The sequence below is a fragment of the Apodemus sylvaticus genome, chromosome 20, assembly GCF_947179515.1.
Source record: "Apodemus sylvaticus chromosome 20, mApoSyl1.1, whole genome shotgun sequence".
NCBI lineage: Eukaryota > Metazoa > Chordata > Mammalia > Rodentia > Muridae > Apodemus > Apodemus sylvaticus.
This window is the reverse complement of record NC_067491.1, coordinates 5786090-5806631: the sequence shown is the minus strand read 5'-3', so window position 1 is coordinate 5806631 and position 20542 is coordinate 5786090. Positions and strand designations below refer to the sequence as shown.

Sequence of the window (20542 nt, the reverse complement as noted above, 5' to 3'; positions counted from 1 at the left end):
TCTTATAAGGACAACATTTAATTGGGGCTGGCTCACAGGTTCAGAGTTTCAGTCTATTATCATCAAGGTGGGAACATGGCAGCATCCAGGCAGGCATGGTGCAGGAGGAGCTGAGAGTTCTACATCTTCATCTGAAGGTTGCTAACAGAAGACTGACTTCCAGGCAGCTAGGATGAGGTCTTAAAGCTCACACCCACAGAGACACACCTACTCCAATAAGGTGTAGGCCACACCTCCTAATAGTGTCACTTCCTGGGCCAAACATACACAAACCCTCACAGGAAGAGAAAGAGATTTGTAGGGAAATGTTCAATTTGGTGCAAACTGAAGTTGTAGTTCCTGTGAAATACTTGTGGAGTTTTTAGGTGGACAGCAATTAAGATCAGAGAGCCAGAGAAAGATCTGGACTGGAGATACAGTGCGTAGCCAGATACAGAGGCCATCTGAGAGAGTAAGATCTCCAAGGAAACGCACAGGACACAGCTCAGATGGGGTTTTGTGGTTTAGGGACCGGGCGGGCAGAGGAAGTTCCTCCCTCACCCTCACGGTGCAGAGGAGCATCAGCCATGCGTGGGACAGGAAAGGCAGCAGCAAAGATCAGCTGGGCTGCAGTGACACTGAACTGTCAGACAGCTTCAGGATCAGTGTCTGTGCAGGGTGCAGGAGTCTCCTTAGAAAGGGAGAGGAGTGACATCGTGAAGACCACTTGGGTAGGCAGCGCAAGGCCCTGGGTTCGGTCCTCAGCTCTGTTAAAAAAAAAAAAAAAAGCACATAGTGAGTTCCAGGACAGTCAGAGCTATGGAGTGAAACTCTGTCTCAAAAATAACTAAAAGTGTCACGAGAGGTGTTTGGAGACTGATGTCACCTGATGTCACCCTCTCCCTAGTGGGCAGAGGACTGACAGCCTGGAATGCCAACAGCCAAAAGCTAATTTCTCAATTCTTTGCTTTCCCTCCATGGAGCGGTGTAAGGTTTTCAGTTTCCGTTTGTAGAACTGGAGTAGAGAGTGAGTGCCTCTTCCCTCTGGTGACACGAGACAGCCACCTCTCCTCCCCTGACATAACCTGAGGTCTGACAAGTTGGTCTTCATCCTCCAGGATGTACCTCCTTTGGGTCCCTCGATCTCACCGTGCGGAGAGCACACCCCTCCCCCTCTTCCTTCCCTCCTCCAAAGGCTGATTTTACCTGTTTGTTCGTTCAGCTATATTTAAAATTATCTTTATGTTTGTTTGTCTTTCTTTCTTTTTGTTTTTTTTTTTTGTTTTTGTTTTTGTTTTTTTTTTTTTTTTTTTTTTTGGATTTGGTTTTTTGGAGACAGGGTTTCTCTGTATAGCCCTGGCTGTCCTGGAACTCACTCTGTAGACCAGGCCGGCCTCGAACTCAGAAATCTGCCTGCCACTGCCTCCCAAGTGCTGGGATTACAGGTGTGCGCCACCACCGCCCGGCCACAGTCAGTGCTCTTAACCACGGAGCCATCTCTCCAGCCCTAGAACTCATTACATAAGACAAGGCTGGCCTCAAACTCATAGAGATGCCCCTGCCTCTGCTGCCTGAATGCTGGGTTTGAGGTGTGAGCCACTACATCCCACTACTGTACCATGTGTGCATGGTCTCCAGGTCAGTTGCAATTAGTAAATTTACTGTGTCATCAGTTAAGGTCTGTCCCCCTTAAGCTGCTCACAGAGTCCACTCCTTTGTCATTTGTAGTTCTTGACAGCTCCTTCCACACAGGAGACAGTTCCCAGTCAGTTCTCATTCATAGAAATAAAAAGGCTGGAGAGATGGCTCAGCAGTTATGAGCACTGGCTGCTCTTCCAGAGGACCCAGGTTCAATTCCCAGCACCCACATAACAGTACACAACCGCTTATAACTGTAGATCCAAGGGTCCAACACCCTCCTCTGCCTCCTCAGTCACTAGATATTTGGATGGTGCCCAAACACACTCACAGACAAAACACTCATGATAAACCTGGGGACCAGGCTGGAGAGATGGCTCAGTGGTTAGAGCACTGACTGCGGGCTGGAGAGATGGCTCAGCAGGTAAGAGCACTGACTGCTCGTCCAAAGGTCCTGAGTTCAAATCCCTGCAACCACATGGTGGCTCACACCCATCAGTAACAAGATCTGACGCCCTCTTCTGGAATGTCTGAATATATTGTATATTTACATATAATAAATAAATAAATCTTTAAAAAAAATAAACAAACCTGGGGACCCCCCCCAAGGTTGAGGCATAGATGTATCTTAGATAGGGCTGAAGGTGATATGTACCCCCTTTCTCTTTTCCTCTCACTTGTTCTTAGTTTGTCTGGTTGTCTGTCCACACAGGAAACACGAAGCTTTGAGTGTGAGGCAGTTTTGGTCACAGGAAACACTGAGGCCTGTGTGAGTGTAATAAAGGGTCACGGCCTGACCTTTCCTTCATCACTATCACCTGTACTTTTGCCTGTGTTCTTCTTTTGGCCTGGTTCCTCCTCCTCCTCCTGATGGTCTTCCTGCATCCAGCTCCGGCTTCCTCCAGCATCCAGGTCTTTCTGACCCTGGAACGTCAGGTAACCTCCACAAGGTACCTAAAGGAAACTCACCAAGCTAGGTCACCTTCTCGGGTTCCCTGCCTTGCTAGCTGTGTAGGCTGTTGACCACATCCTCTCTCCCCTTATTTATATACTTCCTCACACACACACACACACACACACACACACACACACTGCTCTCAGAACCATGTCCTTCTGTATAGAGGCCCCCATTCCTATTTGCTTCTGGAAAGTCAGCACGCCCTTTTCCTATAGGTGACAGTGCCAACCGCCATGTTCTCGGGCCGGTGGTGGCCAAGTACCTGGGGAAATCTAGGACCAGGTCTACAAAGCCCTTCTCAGCGCCCCCAGCTCTGCGCCCTCTATCCGTTCACTTATACCGGGGCAGATGGCCGGCAGGTGTCTCTGGCTGAGGGTGACAGGTTCCTACTGCTTCGAAAGACCAACTCAGACTGGTGGTTGGCAAGGCGCTGGGGAGCGTCCCCCAGCTCCAGGCCCATCTTTGTTCCAGCTGCATACATGGCAGAGGAATCAGTCTCCTGCCTCAACCCAGCAGACACTCCCCACAACAGCTCCCTCTGGACTCCTGGTAAGTAAGCTGTGGGCCTTCCCCGTGGCCTTCCAGACTCTCAGACTCCGCTTGACAGCAAGTGTCACTCTGCCTTACTGTGTGCTGACTCCCCTTGCTTTCTGTTGATAAGACAAGTCCTCAACCACACCCATGGCGTCCCCTTTACCCTCTTAGCTCCAAGCTGCCTGGGGCTCTTGTCACTTCCCGTTCTCTGCATTCCTCGACTTTTCCCAAGGTCGTATCTGTCCCCGCCTGTCTCTCTTTCCAGGGACAAAGCTGTATCATGGCTCCCTGGAGGAGCTCTACCTGTCTCAGGAACCCCAGGCTGCTTCTGGGAGGCCTCTTCACCGTCCCCACAAAATATGCAAAAGCGTCAGCATGGCCAATGTGAAGGCCTGCTCCCTGAAACCCTTCAAGGAAGGGCCAAGGGAAAGGCCTCTCTCCCGGGACTGCTGGGCGACAGAGGCCAGCGCTGCAGCGGTGAGTTTCAGAGCTTCCTCCGAGCTTGGCTCAGAGCTTGATCGGGCGCCTGCACTACAGCCGGGGCCCTGCTCTGTGCGAAGTGGGGAACGGGACAGACAGCCTCCCTTCAGCACCGAAGGTAGGAGAGGGAAGACACAGACACCACCCCTCCCTTAAGCAGAGTTAATAAGATGGACCCAATGAGGAGAAGAGGCTGAGGCGCTCCGAGGAGATCCCGCAGGACCAGGAAGAGTGGACTTTAGCAGAGTAGGGGATGAGAGAGAACAGCCAAGTGACACAGGCCCTGAGGGGGTAGGGGGTCCAGTACAACAGAAGGAATGTCGCCAGACTGCTTTTCTCCAGTTTGAACTCCTAGCCCAGGGCAAGGTTTGTCCCGTGTCCAGTCTTCAAGTCAGGACACCGGCGAGTTCCTTCTAAAATTGAGTGCCTTGGTCAGCCCCTCCCCCGCTCTGTTGTCAGTTGCATTTTGAGCTGTGTGTGTGTGGGGGGGTGGGGGGTCTTAACTCCGTGATAGGCCCAGCTAACCCGGATTCCACGTAGTCCGGACCGACCTCAGACTCCAGGAGCTGTCCTGTCTCAGCCTCCCACTCGCTGGGATTAGGGTCAAGCCCAGTGCACTCTCTCTTTCCCGGGTGTATAACAAGTCTTTCTCTTCCCTAGCTCTAGCGTGGTCTCTCGCTTCTCGGTGTCCTCTTTTACTCTCTATGGTGTGAGGAGGGGTCACTTTCTCCTTCCCCACCCCCCCAAAAAAGCCTGTTCCCCTTTCCTGCAGCTCTGGGGCGGGGTTGCGTGGGGGGAGGAGGGAAGTTGGCAACAGGAAGTGAGGAGAAGAGCAAAGACTGTAAGGGGAAGAATTTTTAAAAAGCTGCTGGGGACTGGGGTTTCTACCCGTGTACCGCCCCCTCCCCCCGGCCCTGGAGCTGACCGTGAGTAAATGGGAGAGGGACAGGGAGGGACAGGGGTAGAAGAACTACCTATCTCCTTCCCCGCTTCTCCGGCAGACAGGATCCCAGCCCTTCCTGTCACAGTTCCCTGTGTACTGTAATCTGGCGGGCCTTTTCCGACGTCCAGGGTCCCTGTTCTGAAGCCCTGGCATCCCCTCGCATGCCCCACACGAGGCTGGGTGGCTGGGAGCCGCTGCCAACAGAATCCTAAAGAGAAAGGCAGCGAGAGCCTTTTCCTTCAGCCCCATTGAGACATGGACCCCAAGGAGTTAGAATTACCCCAAGAGTCTTATGCTGGGGAATACAAGGCTCGGGTCCTGAAGCCAGCCAGAAAAGGAACTTGTCTCCCAGGAAGACAGTTCACACTGTTCTGATGCCTCATCAGACCTTCCTGAGGCAGAGACGGAGCTGGGGCAAAGATGAGCTAGGGCCGTACCTTAACTAGAACTGCTTAATTACAATTACTTTTTTTTTTCTTTTTTGAGGCAGGATCTCACAATGTAACTCTTAGCTCTGGCTCCCCTGAAACTCACCATGAAGACCAGGCTGGCCTTGAATTCACTGAGATCCGCCCGCCTCTGCCTCCCAAGCGCTGAAATTGAAGGTGGGCGCCACCATGCCTGGCTTTATGATTACCTCTTGCCCTCTACTCAAACGTAAACCGCATGTTAGGACCCCAAAAGCAGAATTGGGGACCATCGAATCTATTTATAAGACTGGCCTGCTTCTCACTGTGGCCATATTTTATATGTATAGGGTGTTTTTTTGTTTTTGCCTGCATGTGTGCAGTAACACCTGCGTGCAGTGCCCTCAGAGGCCAGAAGAGGGCGTCAGGCCTCCTGGAATTGAAGTTACAGCAAACTTTAACCCTAATGAAGAAGCTGAAAACCCAGCCAGCACCCACCCTGCCCCTCTCTTCCCCTCCAGAAGGGCCAGATGTCTCTTAACCTACAGAGCCATCTCTCCAACCCCACACACATTCTTCCTCTGTCCTTTAGCGTTGCCTCTTTGGTTGATTACTGAGAACAAGTAACAGAGCTTCGATTTCTAGAGCTGCCAGGACACAGACTTCCGCCTTAACAATGCCAGTAGCACCTGGACCCCACCTGGGGATGGCCCTCCTGTGCCACCCTCCCCTCCTGTGCCCCCCATCTTCTTTTCTCTGTTTCTCTCTGGGGCTCTCAGAAGATCAGAAGAAAGAGAAAACTAGCTGGACAGTGGTGGCGCACGCCTTTATTCCCAGCACTTGGGAGGCAGAGGCAGGCAGATTTCTGAGTTTGAGGCCAGCCTGGTCTACAGAGTGAGTTCCAAGACAGCCAGGGCTGAGAGAGAGAGAGAGAGAGAGAGAGAGAGAGAGAGAGAGAGAGAGAGAGAGAAGTGTTGTGAACTGTTGAGGTACCATCCAGATGTTGCTTTGTCTTCCCCTAAACTCAGAAAGCTGGCTCCATGGAGCAGACGGAGACTTTGATTAGGGACAGGAGAGCCCTACAACCTCAGGAATGGCTCGACCCACAGGTGAGAACCCTCCCACTTGTCAATCACATGTTAAAAAGTTAACTTTTTGTGACCTTTCCCCTATACCTTCTACACCCTAGGACCTCCAAACTGAAGGTTCGTTTCCCTGTTTCAATTTCCCATCCTCAGGGTTTACCAAGCCTCAGCCAAAGCTTCCCATGGCTTGATGTTGAGCACCTCCGAGCCTCGAGGCCCCGCTCAGCTCTGCCGCAGCTCCTGGACGACCCTCACGTGAGTCCTTCCTAGCTTCCAATGCCAACATCCTTTCTGTAGAACCCTGCAACACCTGCACCTCCGAAACATTTCCTTTCTGGGTGCTTGTCCCTCTCCGGTCTCCCCCGCCCTCAATTTTAACACTCCCCACTTCTGGCAGATCCCTTAGAAACCCTGGCGTCTGTGGGTGGCACGGGGTGGCTTACAGACAGTACTCCATACCCTTCCCAGGAGGAAAGGTCAGGCCTGCTCAACATGACCAAGATCGCTCAAGGAGGGCGCAAACTCCGGTGAGAACTCAGAATATGCCAGGGGTCTGGGCTGGTGGATTTCACAGGGTAGAAAGCCGTGGTGATGGTGCAGGGAGCTCAGACACTCCAGGTGAGATTCTAAAATGACCTTTTAACTATCTTTAATCCTCCCACCCCTCCCCCACAGGAAGAACTGGGGCCCTGCTTGGGTGGTGTTGACTGGTGACAGCCTTGTGTTCTACCGCGAGCGGCCACCGCAGTCTGTACCCTACCAAGGCTGGGTGAGTATCGGCCAGGGGGAGCGGCAAGGGCTTGGGGTTACTTGTTTGCGCCTCCGACCGACAGAGGCGGGGGCGGTGAGAAAGGAAATGGAGAGGAAGGTACTGGAAAGAGGAAGCAGCTCACCTCCCCGGAGAGGGAAGCGGTGAGGAAACACACTCTTAGCCCTCAGTTTCTCTTATATTTGCCAGGCGCCGGCTGGGAGCCGGCCGGAGAGTAGCGTGGACCTGCGCGGGGCCGCCCTGGCCAGCGGGCGCCAGCTGTCCAGCCGCCGGAACGTCCTGCACGTGAGTGTCTTCCGCGGGTTCCCGAAGACAGGGTGACCCGAGGGCGCTCCTCCTCGCAGTGTTTTAGGCTCTCCTCCCTAACGCAAGCCTTTCCCCCCTGTCCGGTTTCCCCACCCTCCACCCCCAGATCCGCACAGTCCCCGGCCACGAGTTCCTGCTGCAGTCGGACGAGGAGACCGAACTGCGAGCCTGGCACCGCGCGCTGCGGGCGGTCATCGAGCGGCTGGTTAGAAGGGTGCAGACCCCGGAAGGCACCCGGGAGGCGAGACCCGGGGAGAGGGGGACCCCAGTGGGTCAAGAGAGCGAGGAGGTGCAAAGGGAAAGTCTATGGATATCAGAAGAGGCGGTCCTGGTGGAGCCCTGCCCTTGACTTGTGCTGGAATGTGGGGCTCTGGGATCGAGGGAGGGGTGCAGATGTTCTCCTGTCCAACCTCCCACCGGGCCGCCTGGTCTAGGATCGGGAGAACCCCCTGGAGCTGCGTCTGTCGGGCTCGGGACCCGCCGAGCTGGCGGAGCTGAGCGCTGGTGAGGATGACGAATTGGAATCGGAACCGGTGTCTAAGTCCCTGATGCGGCTTGGCAGCCGCAGGACTTCCAGTACGAAGCGGACGGAGCTGGCCGGGCTGGGGTGCAGGGATTGGGTCCTCCCCTCCAGCTCACTGTCCTGGGTTTTGCAGGTCGGTGTGCAGAGGGCACTGACCAGAAGAATCGCGTGCGGAACAAGTTAAAGCGGCTAATCGCCAAGAGACCAACCTTGCAGAGCCTTCAGGAGAGGGGCCTTTTCCGAGGTAGGGTGGGCTGGGCCCGCTGGGGCGCTGCTCTTCTTACCGGCTTTACTAGTGTCTTTATGTTGCATAGATTTTTGTTTTCGGATTTTATTATTGTTGAAATAGGCTTTAAGTATTTATACCAGGCTTTATTCAAAGTTGGGCAATCCTCCTGCCTCAGCCTTCTAAGAGTTGTAGGGATTACAGGTAAGAGACACCATGCCTGGCCTGATAAGACAGTTTTCATATCTTATATCCCTGATCTTAGCATTAACCAAAACTCTAGTGAGGCTCAAAGTAGACTTCCCAGCACTAGATTCCAGTCTGCTGGATTCTGTCCCTGCTTTTCCCATACCCCTCGTTGTTTGTGGGTCAGAGGGAGGGCTTCCTTGCCCCCAGGTAGCAGCCAATTCCCCACCCCACTCCCTTCTTCTGCAGACCAGGTTTTTGGCTGCCAGTTGGAGTCGCTGTGCCAACGGGAAGGGGACACCGTGCCTAGCTTTGTCCGGCTCTGCGTTGAGGCAGTGGATAAAAAAGGTTATTTTCCCGAAGACCCCGAAGACCCCTGAAATCTGCCCTTTCAAGCCCCAGGCTCCCCCATACTGTCTGTCACCCTCATCTCTGCCTTCCTCCTGAGCCCTCTCTTCCTCAGACCTCTCCCATACTCACTTAGAGACCTCATCCTTGTCTCTTAGGTCTAGATGTGGATGGCATTTACCGGGTCAGTGGAAACCTGGCAGTGGTCCAGAAACTCCGCTTCCTGGTAGACAGAGGTGAGGCAATTTGGGAGGAAGAAAGTGGGTCTAAGAACACCCCCCTCAATACCCCAGGACCAAGAGTGGGTCCGAGTGAGGGTTTTGGAACCACATGTCTAAGCTACTGATCTCTCATGTATGTTGCAGAACGGGCAGTGACCTCCGATGGGAGATATATGTTCCCAGAACAGCCAGGACAAGGTACTTACATGGGAAGCCCCAAGACTCTCAAAAAAAAAAAAAAAAAAAACCAAAACAACAACTTTATACCCCATGCAATCCACCACTTCCTGCCCCTACAATGGCTGTTGTCCTACTACACACAGTCACATTTTTTTTTAAAGATTTATTATTTATTGTTATATCTAAGTACACTGTAGCTGTAGAAGAGGACTTGTGAGCCACCATGTGGTTGCTGGGATTTGAACTCATGACCTTCAGAAGAGCAGTCAGTGCTCTTAACCACTAAGTCATCCTCCCCACCCCCAACCCCTCACCACATTTTTGTGATCTGCTTTGACTGTATCTCCCCAGAATTCCTAGCCTTTGAATCTGGACTTCTCTGGCTCAACCTCCAACCCGAGCCTTCAACCGGAGGAACCTCTTTTTTTTTTTTTTTCCTTCTAGAAGGCAAATTGGATTTAGACAGTGCCGAATGGGATGATATTCACGTGGTCACCGGAGCCTTGAAGCTTTTTTTTCGGGAGCTGCCGCAGCCCCTGGTGCCTGCGTTGTTGCTGCCCCATTTCCGTGATGCCCTGGGTAAGAGTTGAGGGCTTCAGATAACCTGACATGGGTGGGCACGCACCAAAGAATAGAACAGAGGGTCCCTTCTGTCTTTACTGCAGGGATGGAAAATAATTTATATGCCAGCCCAAGTGGTTTGGGAGGGTGGGCATATGTGTGTGTGTGTTTGCTGAGAGTTGCCATTGGGCTTTGGGTCTGCGGCAAGGTGAGCTTACCATGTGTAAGGAAGGCCCTCAAGTTACATCTCTTGTACCAGAGAGAACGAGGGTGGAGGAAGGATACCACCCGTGGACATGGGAAAGAGTGAATTTACCCACACTGTTTTAGCCCTTTCCGTAACCTCACTCCCTGTCCTTGCCTTCACTCTCTCTAGAACTTTCTGAGCCAGAGCAGTGCCTCTCCAAAATACAGAAATTAATAGACTCATTGCCGAGGCCCAACCGTGACACTCTGCAGTACGTCCTGGAGCATCTGTGCAGGTCAGGGAGACTCAGCAGCCTTGTTCGTGCTGATGAGGAAGGAGCAGGTGTTCACTGGGGACCTGATCAGGGTGGGTGGAGACAGGGAAACGCTGACTCCTGTCCAGGCTTTGGCCAGCTTGGCCAAATGAAGGAAAAGAACAGAAGAGGAGAGGAGAAGGGAGAAGGTGTTCTTTCTTCCTTCCCTGGCCTTAGTCTCCCATGGGGCAGGGGTGGCTTCCTTAGCTTAGCTGTAGCTGGGTACTTTTTGTTTGTTTGTTTTGGGTTTTTTTTGGATTTGGTTTTTTGGAGACAGGGTTTCTCTGTGTGGCCCTGGCTGTCCTGGAACTCACTCTGTAGACCAGGCTGACCTCAACTCAGAAATCTGCCTACCTTTGCCTCCCAGAGTGCTGGGATTACAGGCGGGCGCCACCACCGCTTGGCAATTGGGTGCTTTTGAGTGCACTCTTCCCACGGTGCACAGAGGACACTAGGGGTCATCCCTGCAGCTGAGAGCCCAGCACTTCGACCCCACTCGTGCCTCCCGACTGCATCCTGAAGGTTTCTCCACTGGCCCATCTCTGCTCCCTGTTAGGTCTGTTCTCGATTAGGCCAGCACATGGAAGAATTCCAGAGTGCTGGACCTCTGACCTGCCCAGACCTAATGGAGCTGTACTGGTCTGTAGTGGGTAGTTATTGGCCTCTTTCCCCTTCCCTTGGCTTTGCCCTCAGGGTGATAGCACACTCAGATAAGAACCGGATGACCGCCCACAACCTGGGAATTGTGTTCGGCCCGACGCTGTTTCGACCTGAGCAGGAGGCCTCTGACATGGCCGCCCATGTATTCTACCCTGGGCAGCTGATCCAGCTAATGCTCAACAACTTTGCCAGCCTCTTCACCTGACTCAGGCGAGGACGAGGATGAGGAAGGGGCTTCCTGTGAAGATTTCCACCCCCCCCCCCCGAAAGGACACTCTTCATTTCCTGCTCAAGTCTTGCTTGAGCTCCTGGCTGAGAGGGATGCTGAAGTCGACCGAGGAAGGTGTAGGAGCCTGCTTCTGCTCTCCCGGAAATGACACGTGATGCATGTTCTCAGCATTCCTTTATTGTCTGGAAACTGTGTCGTTATTAAAGTTTTTGCCTGGAAGGCACATTGACTAAATACAGCCCCCAGCCCAAACCTCCCAACCCTGGGCACCTCATGTCGCCATTTAGGAAACATGATCTGGTTAGGGGTTCCTTAACCTTTTAGGCACTAGAGTTGAGGAATTGTGTCTCTCCAGGCAGAGACCCCAGTAAGACACTCATGTTCCCCACTGCCATATTGGGGGGCCCAGAGGGAGGTGGGGTGTTTTTAGAGCTGTCCCCTTGCTCATGGGAAGGAGGAGGACTCAGGCCCTGGGCCTCATCTAGGATAGCCACAAAGTCCAGCTGAGTGTTGTCCAGGTCAAGAGAGTCCAGAGGGTTACATACCTGCCCTTCAGGGGGAGGGTACAAGGCAGGGCCTGCTCCCAACCTGCCCAGTTCAGGATGGCCACAGCTGGGGTTGGTGTCCCCTACCTTGAGGGGCCCATAGCAAGGGGGTAGTGGGGGCAGAAGCCGGGGCGGTGCTGCTGGCCTTTGGCAAGGCCTGTTGGCTCCCACGGAGAAAGTTTCATGGCACGGCGAAGGGGCAGGATAGGAGCCTGATTTGTGATTGGCCAAAGCAGGTGCAAAGCCAGATCCATAGGTTGCTGCTGCTGCTGCTGGGGCCTTGGCAGGGCTCTGATTAACTTGGGAACCCCCCAGAAACTTGGGGCTCTGATATGGGAGTTCCTGGTTGGGGAGCCCTCCCCGGCCTCTCCCCTCCCACAACAATTCCTGCTGCGACTGAACGTAATTACACAGGAGCTGAGCTTTGAGCTGTCCTGTGGGGTGAGAGGGGGGATGGAAATTGAGGCCAGGCCTGGGTTCTGACGACAGATAATCATGGGGTGGCTGAGGATAGGGACCCGACTGGGGATACTGGGGTGCAGGGAGCTGGGGGTGATGTGAAAACAGAGGCTGTGGGTCTGGGGACCCTTCACTGGGGTGGGCATTGAGGCAGGGTGCCAACCCGGTGGAGTCAGACCCCACTGGGCACCCTTGTTCTGGCTTTACCTGCACTTGTCCGTAATGCTCAAGTCGAGGACACTGGCTATAGGCCGCGCCCGGAGCCTTCGTGCTAGGGTACACCCCAGCATGAGAAGGAAACTCACCCCATGTTTCTGGGGTGGGATCAGAATAGGAGACCTGCTGGGCACAGTGGCCAGGGCCATAGTTGGTTGGTGGACCAGGCCCAAGAGGCAGGGAACCTGGACCCCTAGCCCCATAGGGCTCAGCCGCTGTCGCCTCAGGCCCCCCATATCCCAGAGTATCAGCAGAGGAAAAGTCCACATATGGGTTCAGACCGTTGCCCATCATGGAAGTTCCAACCTCTGGCTCCTCCTGTAGCCCCCTAGTATCCATAGCAACATTTTCGGTGATGCTGGGGGGCTGCGGCGAATAGACAGAGGTAGGGAGGTGGGGATCGAAGTTCCGTCCCGTTGCCACACTAGGGGGTGTGTGGACACATCCCAGGCTCTTGAACCGCTGGACTCTGGCTGGAGCTGGGTGGTCAGCAGCCCGGGCTGGGTCACTGGCCCTCCGGGTGACCCCCGCATTGGGGTTGTATCCTGGGTACTCCGCTCGGCTTCTCCAAGGAGGTCCAGGAAGACCCCCGATCCGATCCAGGCTGTGCGCTGCAGTGGGCGGGGTGCCACTGCCCCTGGCTGACGCATATCTGGCACGAAGCACGTAGTGCTGGGCAGGTGTGAGGCCAGGTAGTGACGCTGCCCCATTCTCTGGTGGGGATCCCGGTGGGAAAGGGGATGCCAGGGAGGACCGGCGGCTGACTGTGTACGCTGAGCTCATGCTGCTGGAGCTGCTGCTGCGGCGGTCAAGGGAGACTGGGGGCCCCAGACGGCGGGACACGGGTGTGCCTGCAGATGACAAGGAGAAAAGACAATGGTGGGAGCCCCTTGATTCTCACCTTGCCTTTCCCACAGGATAGCCTGGCCTCGAATGTCCGTCCACCCTAGCTACGCTGTCTCCTCCTTTCCCCACACTTATTCTGCTTCTGCTTCAGCAGGGATTCTAGGCAGCTATAGTTTGCGTGCTACCTCACAGTGAGAACACCCCACAGATGTACTAAACACGCTATTCTACAGTGGCGGGACTAGCGGTGTGCACCACCACACCTAGCTATACACCACAGTTTTCTGATTGATGGAAGGGAAAAAAATGTCTTCAAGAAAGTTGCTTTTCCAGAGGTCCTGAGTTCAATTCCCAACAACTACATGGTGGCTCACAACCATCTGTAATGGGATCTGATGCCCTCTTCCGGCATGCGGATGTATATGCAGCAGAGCACCACGCTACAACTCAGGCAGCCTCAGGGCAGCAACACCTCCCACATCCGGGTCTCACCCGCGTGGGTTAAGCTGGGCAGTTTGAGAGCCCGAGACCCTATTGGCCGGAGCTGGTGCAGCTGATCCAGCCTGAGGTTCTCCAGGCGGCGAAGGGTGGAGAGTCCGGTGGCCGCAACACAAGGTCCTTCATCCAAGCTGGACAAGTCCTCGGTGCTGCCCCCCGCGTTGCCCGCCATCTCCACGCCGCTGTCCGTGTTGGCCGCGCTGCCTGCTGGGGAATGGTCGCTGCTGCAGGAGGACTGTGCTCCGGGGCTCTGCTGTGGCTGTGAGGAGCATGAGAACAGAGGGGGGTAGCGCGCACCCCAACTCACTCTTGGTGAGTGGCTGAGATTGTGAGGGCTGAGGACAGGGTTGAGGTTTACAGGCACGAGAGGCGGAGTGGGGAGCAGAATAAGTGGGCAAGAGCGCAAGAGGTTCGGGTAAACTAGAAGGAAATGAGAGAATCCCTCTGGAGTACGGACTCCCAAGGCTTCATTCCTGCGACCCTGACAATTTCTCCTTGCCTGTTTCCTCTTGTTGTTAAGAATACACAAAATAGGGGGATGGAGAGATGGCTCAGCGGTTAAGAGCACTGTCTGCTCTTCCAGAGGTCCTGAGTTCAATTCCCAGTGACCACATGGTGGCTCACAACCATCTGTAATGGGATCTGGTGCCCTCTTTTGGTGTTTCTGAGTACTCATATACATACAAATATATATATATATATATTTAAAACACACAAAATATGTACTTGAAAGGCTTGGAAACTATATAGTTAAGTGTTATCCAGAAGCATCTTCCCGACAATGTGTTGGGCCAATTAAACATCTGGCAATTATAACATCTTTATATTTCGGACTGGAGAGATGGCTCAGAGGGTGAACCCACTGACTGCGCTTCCAGAGGTCCTGAGTTCCTGATTCCCAGCAACCACCTGGTGGCTCACAACCATCTATAATGTGATCTGGGCGCCCTCTTCTGGCGTGCAGGCAGAACTGTACATAATAAATAAATCTAAAAAAAAAAAAAACAACTTTAGATTTGGGGTCCCCCATGGAGCAATACTGAAACTCGAGGCAGGCAGGCTGGGCTGGCCACGGAAGACTGATGTGTACAGGAGGAGATGATTCTAAGAAAGGGCTAGAAAGTTGTCAGCAAAGCATGAGGAGAATAGAGGTTAGCTTCCTAAGCTGGCTCACCATGGCGCCCTCAGGCACAGTCAGTCTGCTCTCTTCCCTGCCGGATCCTCCTTCCCTTTCCCGCTTGGGCTCCACTGTGGAGAGGGACTGCGCCCGAGGTAAGGGGCCATCCCCTCGATGCCGCTTGGTCACGTGGGCATCAGGACCGTGCACTGTCTTGACGTGTTTGCGGAGTGAGCTGGGATCTGTGTAACGCTTGGTGCAGCCGGGAAGCTTGCACACATACGGCTTCTGTTGGGTAGAGAACCAAGCTAGAAGGCCAATGGACCAAAGCAGATGAACTCAGACAGAACGGGAGTGGGGTGGGGTACGGGGGAGCGGGGAAGCTCTGAGACAGGCGAGTGGGGGGGGAGATGCAGCATCCCAGGAAGTAAGGGAGCCCACGGGTGGAGGAAATCGCGAGAGGCTTAGAGGAGACTTAGGAGAACAAATAAAAGTGACCCTCAAGGCTGTGAGGCCACCTAAATTCAGAAGCTGAAGGAGTCGTCAGGGCTCAACTTTAGACTGACTCTTTGGCTGGTTAGACCAAAGTGTGGCAAGTGGGAACTCTGGTTTCTCACCTCTGCGGAGAGAGTCCTGGGTTAAGGGGTTCTTTATGGGGGATACTTAGGCAGTCGTTTCTGAAGTCCGGAGGGGAGTGGGTGGGTCTCAGTTTGAGCGCACACCTCGTTGGAGTGGGTCCGATTCTGGTGCTTGGCGCGGTCACTGGCGTTGCTGAAGGCCTTGCTGCAACCTTCTTGCTCACACATGTAAGGCTTCTCACCCGTGTGCGACCGAAGGTGCGTCTTCAAATTTTCAAGGCGGGAATAGGACTTCCGACAGCCTTCAAACTGCGGGATGTGAAGGGCAACCAAGCACGTTCTCAGACAGGACATGAGGTTTAAGGATTTACACCAGAGAATATAATTAAAAATGGGAGAACATGGGAATCTAGGAGAATCCCAGGATTAGTGCACAGGACAGACAGGAGCTAAAGGCAGAGGAAACCGGAAATGGCACAGCGTGAGGGACAGCAGGGAAGTACTGAGCATCTGGGAGCAGGTCGCCCCTGCACAAGGCTTGGGGTCATCTGGGGATCAGGTTGGTTTACACGAGTGTCTGTCATTGGTTCAGGGCCTATCCCCGAGGCAATGAAGTAACAAGAACATTAAGTATTTGAAAGTTTGATTTATTATTATTAATATTATTATTATTATTATTAGAGACAGGGTCTCACAGTTTAGTTTTGGCTAGCCTTGAACTCACTATGTAAACCAGGGTAGCCTCAAACTCACAGAGATGTGTTTGCCTCTGCCTTCTTTCCAAATGCTGGGATTAAAGAAGGGCACCACCGTGCCCCGCACATGTTCTCATTTCTTTTAAAATCAAAGGGGGCTGGGCAGTGGTGGCGCCTGCCTTTGATTTCAGTGCTTGGGAGGCAGAGGCAGGCAGATCTCTTGAGTTCAAAGCCAGCTTGGTCTACACAGCAAGTTCCAGGACAGCCAGGGCTACATGGAGAGAGACCCTGTCTTGAAAAAAACCAATAAATAAATAAATAAATAAATAAATAAATAACAAAGGGGAAAATATGATTTTTGATCCAAAACTTTCTTTTGTTTTGTTAGTTAAGAGGTCCAGTTTCACTATGTCACCCACCGTGGCAAGCCTGGCACTCATCATGTAGACCAGATTGGCCTTAGATTCAAGAGTTCTTTTGGTTTTTTGAGACAGGATTTCTCTGTGTAGCCCTGGCTGTTCTGGAACTCACTCTGTAGACCAGGCTGGCCTCCAACTCAGAAATCCACCTGTCTCTGCCTCCCAGGTGCTGGGATTACAGGCATGTGCCACCACTGCTCAGCTGATTCAAGAATTCTGACTGCCTTTGCCTCCTAAATGCTGGGATTAAGGGAGTGTGCCACCTGGCCTGGCTTGGTTTTTGTTTGTTTTGTTTTTAAAGATTCAATTATTTATCAGTGAGTATTCTATCTGCATATACATCTACTGGCCAGGAGAGGGCATCAGATCACGTGGTCATGAGCTAGCATGTAGCTGCTGGGAATTGAACTCAGGACCTCTGGAAGAGAAGACAATGCTCTTAACCACTAACTTAGCACCTTGTGGGTTTTTTGTTGTTGTTGTTGTTGTTGTTTTGTTTTTTGAGACCTAGCCTCAAACACTTCCTGCCTCAGCTTCACAAGTGCTAGGGTTACAGGTGCGTACCGCCATACCAAAAACATATTTTAGGGCCAGCAAGATGGCTCGGTGATAAAGGTGTCTTTGGTCAAGCCTGACAACCTGAGTTTGGTCCCCAGGACCCGCACGGTGTAAGGAGAGAACTAAGTTCTGCACGTTGTCCTCTGACCTCCGCATACACCCCTTAGAAAGCAAGCCCCCCCGATAAAATGTAACATGACACTTTAATCTACTTAAGTATGTTCATCTTTCTATTGGTACAGTCTTCAGTTAGATTTTTATTTTTAACATTTAGTGACTTTTTGTTTTTTGTTTGTTTTTTTTTTTTTTGTTGTTGTTGTTGTTTTTCGAGACAGGGTTTCTCTGTATAGCCCTGGCTGTCCTGGAACTCACTCTGTAGACCAGGCTGGCTTCGAACTCAGAAATCCGCCTGCCTCTGCCTCTGCTTCGGAAGTGCTGGGATCTAAGGCGTGCGCCACCACTGCCTGGCAGGAAGTGACTTTTAAGGTCAGCTCGGGCCCTGCCTTGACTTGGCACCAATCTAGGGAGGGATGGGCGCCTTACCGTGCACTTGTGTGGCTTCTCGCCCGTGTGTCTGCGCATGTGCACCACCAGCATGTATTGGGCCTTGAAGGGCCTCAGCTCCCTGGAGCAACCTCCCCAGTGGCACACGAACTCCTTCCGCTCCCCATGGATATGCTCACTGTTGATGTGCTGAGGAAGAAGAGGGAGAGGCTTTCCAAAGTCCCAGACCTTCCAGCCCCGCGCTCAGCGCTCACTCGCTCGCGCTCATTATCCTTAGCTCCTCCTCTTCAGGGAAAAGGGGTGGGGAACGCAGATCCGCCCACACCTAAGGTCTTCTAGCCTATTAGAGCAAAGATACTCTGGGCTTCAGTCTGCCGGACTGAGAGCATGCTGTCTCTGACCTTGATCCTCCTGTCCTTAGCTAGCCTTCAAAGGCCCATTTAGTCTCCCATAGGCTCCCACCAACCATCGGTTACCCCCTGGAGCTCACGTGCACCAGTTGCTCCTGGGAATCGAACTCCTGGCTGCAACCATCCCAGCGGCAGTCCGTCTCGTACACAGACTCAGGCTCTGGTTTCTCCTCTCTCTCCAGGTCCTCCCGCCCATCCAGCATCCCCAGTAGGTGATCCTAGGGCAAGAGAGACAGTCCTTAGGGTCCTCTGTGTGGCAAGTTTTGTTTCGCACAGGTCCCCGGGGAATGCCCCGCCCTTCCCTTACCTGTGTGCCTGTAGAGTTGGGGCTTGACATGTCTCCTTCCAAAGGCTCCTCCGGGCACTTGCCAACCATCATGTCCAGCTCTGACTTCAGCTTCCCCAAGGGAAGAGGTGAGGGTATTGAGGGTGGGATAGTCAGAAGAGGAAAACATACCAGGTCTTCCTGCCCTACAGACCCCCACCCAAATAGCCGGATCCTGTGAGTGTGAGGACTCTCCACAGCCTGCCCTGGCTGGTGGGATGAACAGAACGGTGCTCTCCTCAGAAGAGTCTGAGTCCACGTTCCCAGTACCAAAGTCTTTTATATTTGTTGTCTCCCCTCACCTGCCCCCTGCTAAGTCTCCCAGTCACTTATCCTGAGCTGGAGAAGGCAACGTGGAGGGCCCCACCTGGCAGGTTGCGCGTGGTCCCCGGGACTGGGGGTGAAGCATCATTGAACCTCGAGTAGAGTCATGTGGAACACAGGGCTGGACTCCGTAGGGAGGTGAAGTTCCTTTTTGGTGACTCATCTGAGGTGGGAATCCTAAAGAAGGGCTAGGTAAAGAGAAGGCTGTTAGTTAAGAGAATCAGTCAGCAGGAGTCCTTGCTCTGTTCTGAGGGTTTCTGGAAGGCTTGGCTGAAAAAGCCCTGGGGCGGGGGGGGGGGGGGGGGGGGGTCCTGAAGAAGGTTTCAATGCTTTAGGGGAGGGAGGGGGAGGGTTAGAGCTGGGCTGGAGGGTTGAAGGGCCTGAGTCTTCTAATGGCTGTCAGTGCATATATCTCAGGGACTCTTAATTCGAGGCTGCCAGCACCTCATGGTACCGATGGAGAGATGGCCGTAGGAGCCGCCTGGAGATGCACAGCGGGAGTTGATGAAAGCCACGAGGGAGCTGGGCGAGGTACGGATGACGGTCTGCAGGTCGAGGCTGGCATCCGAGAGAGGCGAGATGGAGAGAGCCCGCTTCTTCGTCAGTTTGACTGAACTCCGAGGAGGAGGAAAGAGAGACCCTAGGGCAGGAGACGGGAGTTAAGAAATAGTGAAGGAGCCGGCGGCGGTGGCGCACGCCTGTAATCCCAGCACTCTGGGAGGCAGAGGCAGGCGGATTTCTGAGTTCGAAGCCAGCGTGGTCTACAGAGTGAGTTCCAGGACAGCCAGGGCTATACAGAGAAACCCTGTCTCGAAAAAACCAAAGCCAAAAAGCCAAATAAATAAATAAATAAATAAATAAATAAATAAAAAAGATATAGTTAAGGGGTGAAGGGGGCTGGAGAGATGGCTCTGGGGTTAAGAGCACTTGCTGTTCTTCCAAAGGATTTTAGTATGATTTCTAGCACCTACATCAGGTGCTTCTCAACTACCTATAACTCCGATTCCAGAAGTAGTCCCACACCCTGGGCCTCAGGGAGGGCACCAGGACATGCACATACTCACACAGACACAGACATATACATTGTTAAAATAAAATTAAAATGAGGGGAAAAGGATACAGTAAAGATACACGTATCCCTGTACTTGGTGGGCGGGGCCTCACTCAAAACACAAGGTGCTTTCGCCTTGCTCTGCCTAGAACCTCTTGATTGTTCTTTGATCACCTTTGTCTCTGGATGTTTCTTCCCTTGAGTTTGGCCCTCGCTTCCTCACCTTTTCCTGCAGAGCAAGTCTCAGACGGGTGGGGCGGGGGAGGGGCAGGGGGAGGGGATTGCCTGAGTGTTCACCTTCAGTGCAGCTGCTGGTCTCTCTGGCAGACCCATAACCCTGGGACCCTGACATAAAGTTGGTTTGGTGGCAAAAGGGCAGACCAGAAAGTCCTAGAAAAGAGAGAGCAGGACATTTGGATGGGGGGGGATACAGGGCTTACCTTGAGACCCTACATAAGATATGATCCCAGAGCTGGGCAGTGGTGGCGCACGCTGTAATCCCAGCACTCTGGGAGGCAGAGGCAGGCGGATTTCTGAGTTCAAGGCCAGCCTGGTCTACAGAGTGAGTTCCAAGATAGCCAGGACTACACAGAGAAACCCTGTCTCCGGGAAAAAAAAACAAAAAACCAAAAAAACAACCAAAACACCCCAACAAAACAACAACAACAACAAAACAAATCTAGAAAGATATGATCCCAGACTCATACTTGGCATACTGGTGTGTGTGTGTGTGTGTGTGTGTGTGTCAACATCCTCCTGTAGATAGAAAACTAGTTTTCGGTAGGGTTGGGGCTGATCCTGGAGCTAGGTGCTCAAGGCCCAGGGACTGGTAATCGTATTTACCTTCTGTTCCCATGCTGGGGACCCCTTGGCTGGGGAGGGGCCGGAGACAGCATGGCTCACCGTAGCTATTGACTTGTGGCGGCGTCATTGGATTGAACATGGCGTCTCAGTGAAGGACGAGGGGCCCTGCGGTAAGGAATGTAGACCCACCAGTTATAAGATGGAGAGAAAGAGAGAGAGATATATAAATGGCCATTTCAGGCACAGATCTCCAGCCGGCATATGTCCCTTGTGTCTCTGACCCACATCTCAAAGACTGGTCATGGAAATCAATATCGCTTTTCAGCTGCTTTAAGAAGAAACATCCCAAAGAGCCGGTCAGTCTTGGGGGTCTTTTGGGGAAATTGCCTAGGAGCTCCACGCACACAGGGACTAACTGATCCAGCACAAGTCCTAGGTGGTTTTAATGCCACGAGCTCTC

The 20542-nt window shown here is 53.1% G+C and overlaps 2 protein-coding genes and 1 long non-coding RNA gene across 8 annotated transcripts; 1 reads left to right on the top strand and 2 right to left on the bottom strand.

The window, feature by feature from the left end:
- LOC127670443 (uncharacterized) lies at window positions 1-4239 on the bottom strand. Of its 2 annotated transcripts, none has more exons than XR_007974580.1 (3): window positions 4141-4239; window positions 2436-2571; window positions 1-746 (listed from the first exon to the last, which is right to left on the bottom strand). It is a non-coding gene; the product is annotated as an uncharacterized LOC127670443 (long non-coding RNA). The 2 variants fall into 2 exon arrangements; XR_007974579.1 differs by lacking the exon at window positions 4141-4239 and adding an exon at window positions 3273-3453.
- On the top strand, window positions 2695-10967 carry Arhgap9 (Rho GTPase activating protein 9). Of its 5 annotated transcripts, XM_052164883.1 has the most exons (17): window positions 4422-4515; window positions 5023-5137; window positions 5719-5833; window positions 5968-6048; window positions 6178-6279; window positions 6493-6551; window positions 6700-6793; window positions 6983-7078; window positions 7206-7304; window positions 7534-7675; window positions 7756-7866; window positions 8284-8382; window positions 8541-8618; window positions 8748-8801; window positions 9228-9362; window positions 9721-9826; window positions 10538-10967. In XM_052164883.1, exons 4-17 carry the CDS (start codon window positions 5980-5982, stop codon window positions 10707-10709), a joined length of 1416 nt encoding a protein of 471 aa, XP_052020843.1. In that variant the 5' UTR covers window positions 4422-4515; window positions 5023-5137; window positions 5719-5833; window positions 5968-5979; the 3' UTR covers window positions 10710-10967. The 5 variants fall into 5 exon arrangements, with proteins under 5 accessions (XP_052020839.1, XP_052020842.1, XP_052020841.1 ...); XM_052164879.1 differs by lacking the exons at window positions 4422-4515; window positions 5023-5137; window positions 5719-5833 and adding exons at window positions 2695-3124; window positions 3375-3586; XM_052164880.1 differs by lacking the exon at window positions 5719-5833.
- Gli1 (GLI family zinc finger 1) lies at window positions 10752-20237 on the bottom strand. The gene is made up of 11 exons (XM_052164884.1): window positions 20122-20237; window positions 19576-19668; window positions 18672-18867; window positions 18271-18415; window positions 17886-17975; window positions 17659-17796; window positions 17208-17357; window positions 15137-15301; window positions 14472-14702; window positions 13292-13556; window positions 10752-12804 (listed from the first exon to the last, which is right to left on the bottom strand). Exons 1-11 carry the CDS (start codon window positions 20219-20221, stop codon window positions 11054-11056), a joined length of 3324 nt encoding a protein of 1107 aa, XP_052020844.1. The 5' UTR covers window positions 20222-20237; the 3' UTR covers window positions 10752-11053.
- Between the last annotated feature and the right edge of the window lie 305 nt (window positions 20238-20542).

What these genes read in the sequence shown, in the direction of transcription:
- Gli1 (XM_052164884.1), bottom strand. Translation starts at nt 20,221, where the DNA reads ATGTTCAATCCAATGACGCCGCCACAAGTCAATAGCTACGGTGAGCCA. An exon ending in CCAACTCTACAGGCACACAG is followed by an intron (nt 17,797 to 17,885) that starts GTAAGGGAAGGG and finishes CTCTTGCCCTAG; the next exon opens with GATCACCTACTGGGGATGCT. An exon ending in GCCCAGCTTAACCCACGCGG is followed by an intron (nt 12,805 to 13,291) that starts GTGAGACCCGGA and finishes TGTCATCTGCAG; the next exon opens with GCACACCCGTGTCCCGCCGT.
- Arhgap9 (XM_052164879.1), top strand. Translation starts at nt 2,809, where the DNA reads ATGTTCTCGGGCCGGTGGTGGCCAAGTACCTGGGGAAATCTAGGACCA. An exon ending in CAGAGGCCAGCGCTGCAGCG is followed by an intron (nt 3,587 to 5,967) that starts GTGAGTTTCAGA and finishes CCCTAAACTCAG; the next exon opens with AAAGCTGGCTCCATGGAGCA. An exon ending in AGGAATGGCTCGACCCACAG is followed by an intron (nt 6,049 to 6,177) that starts GTGAGAACCCTC and finishes TCCCATCCTCAG; the next exon opens with GGTTTACCAAGCCTCAGCCA.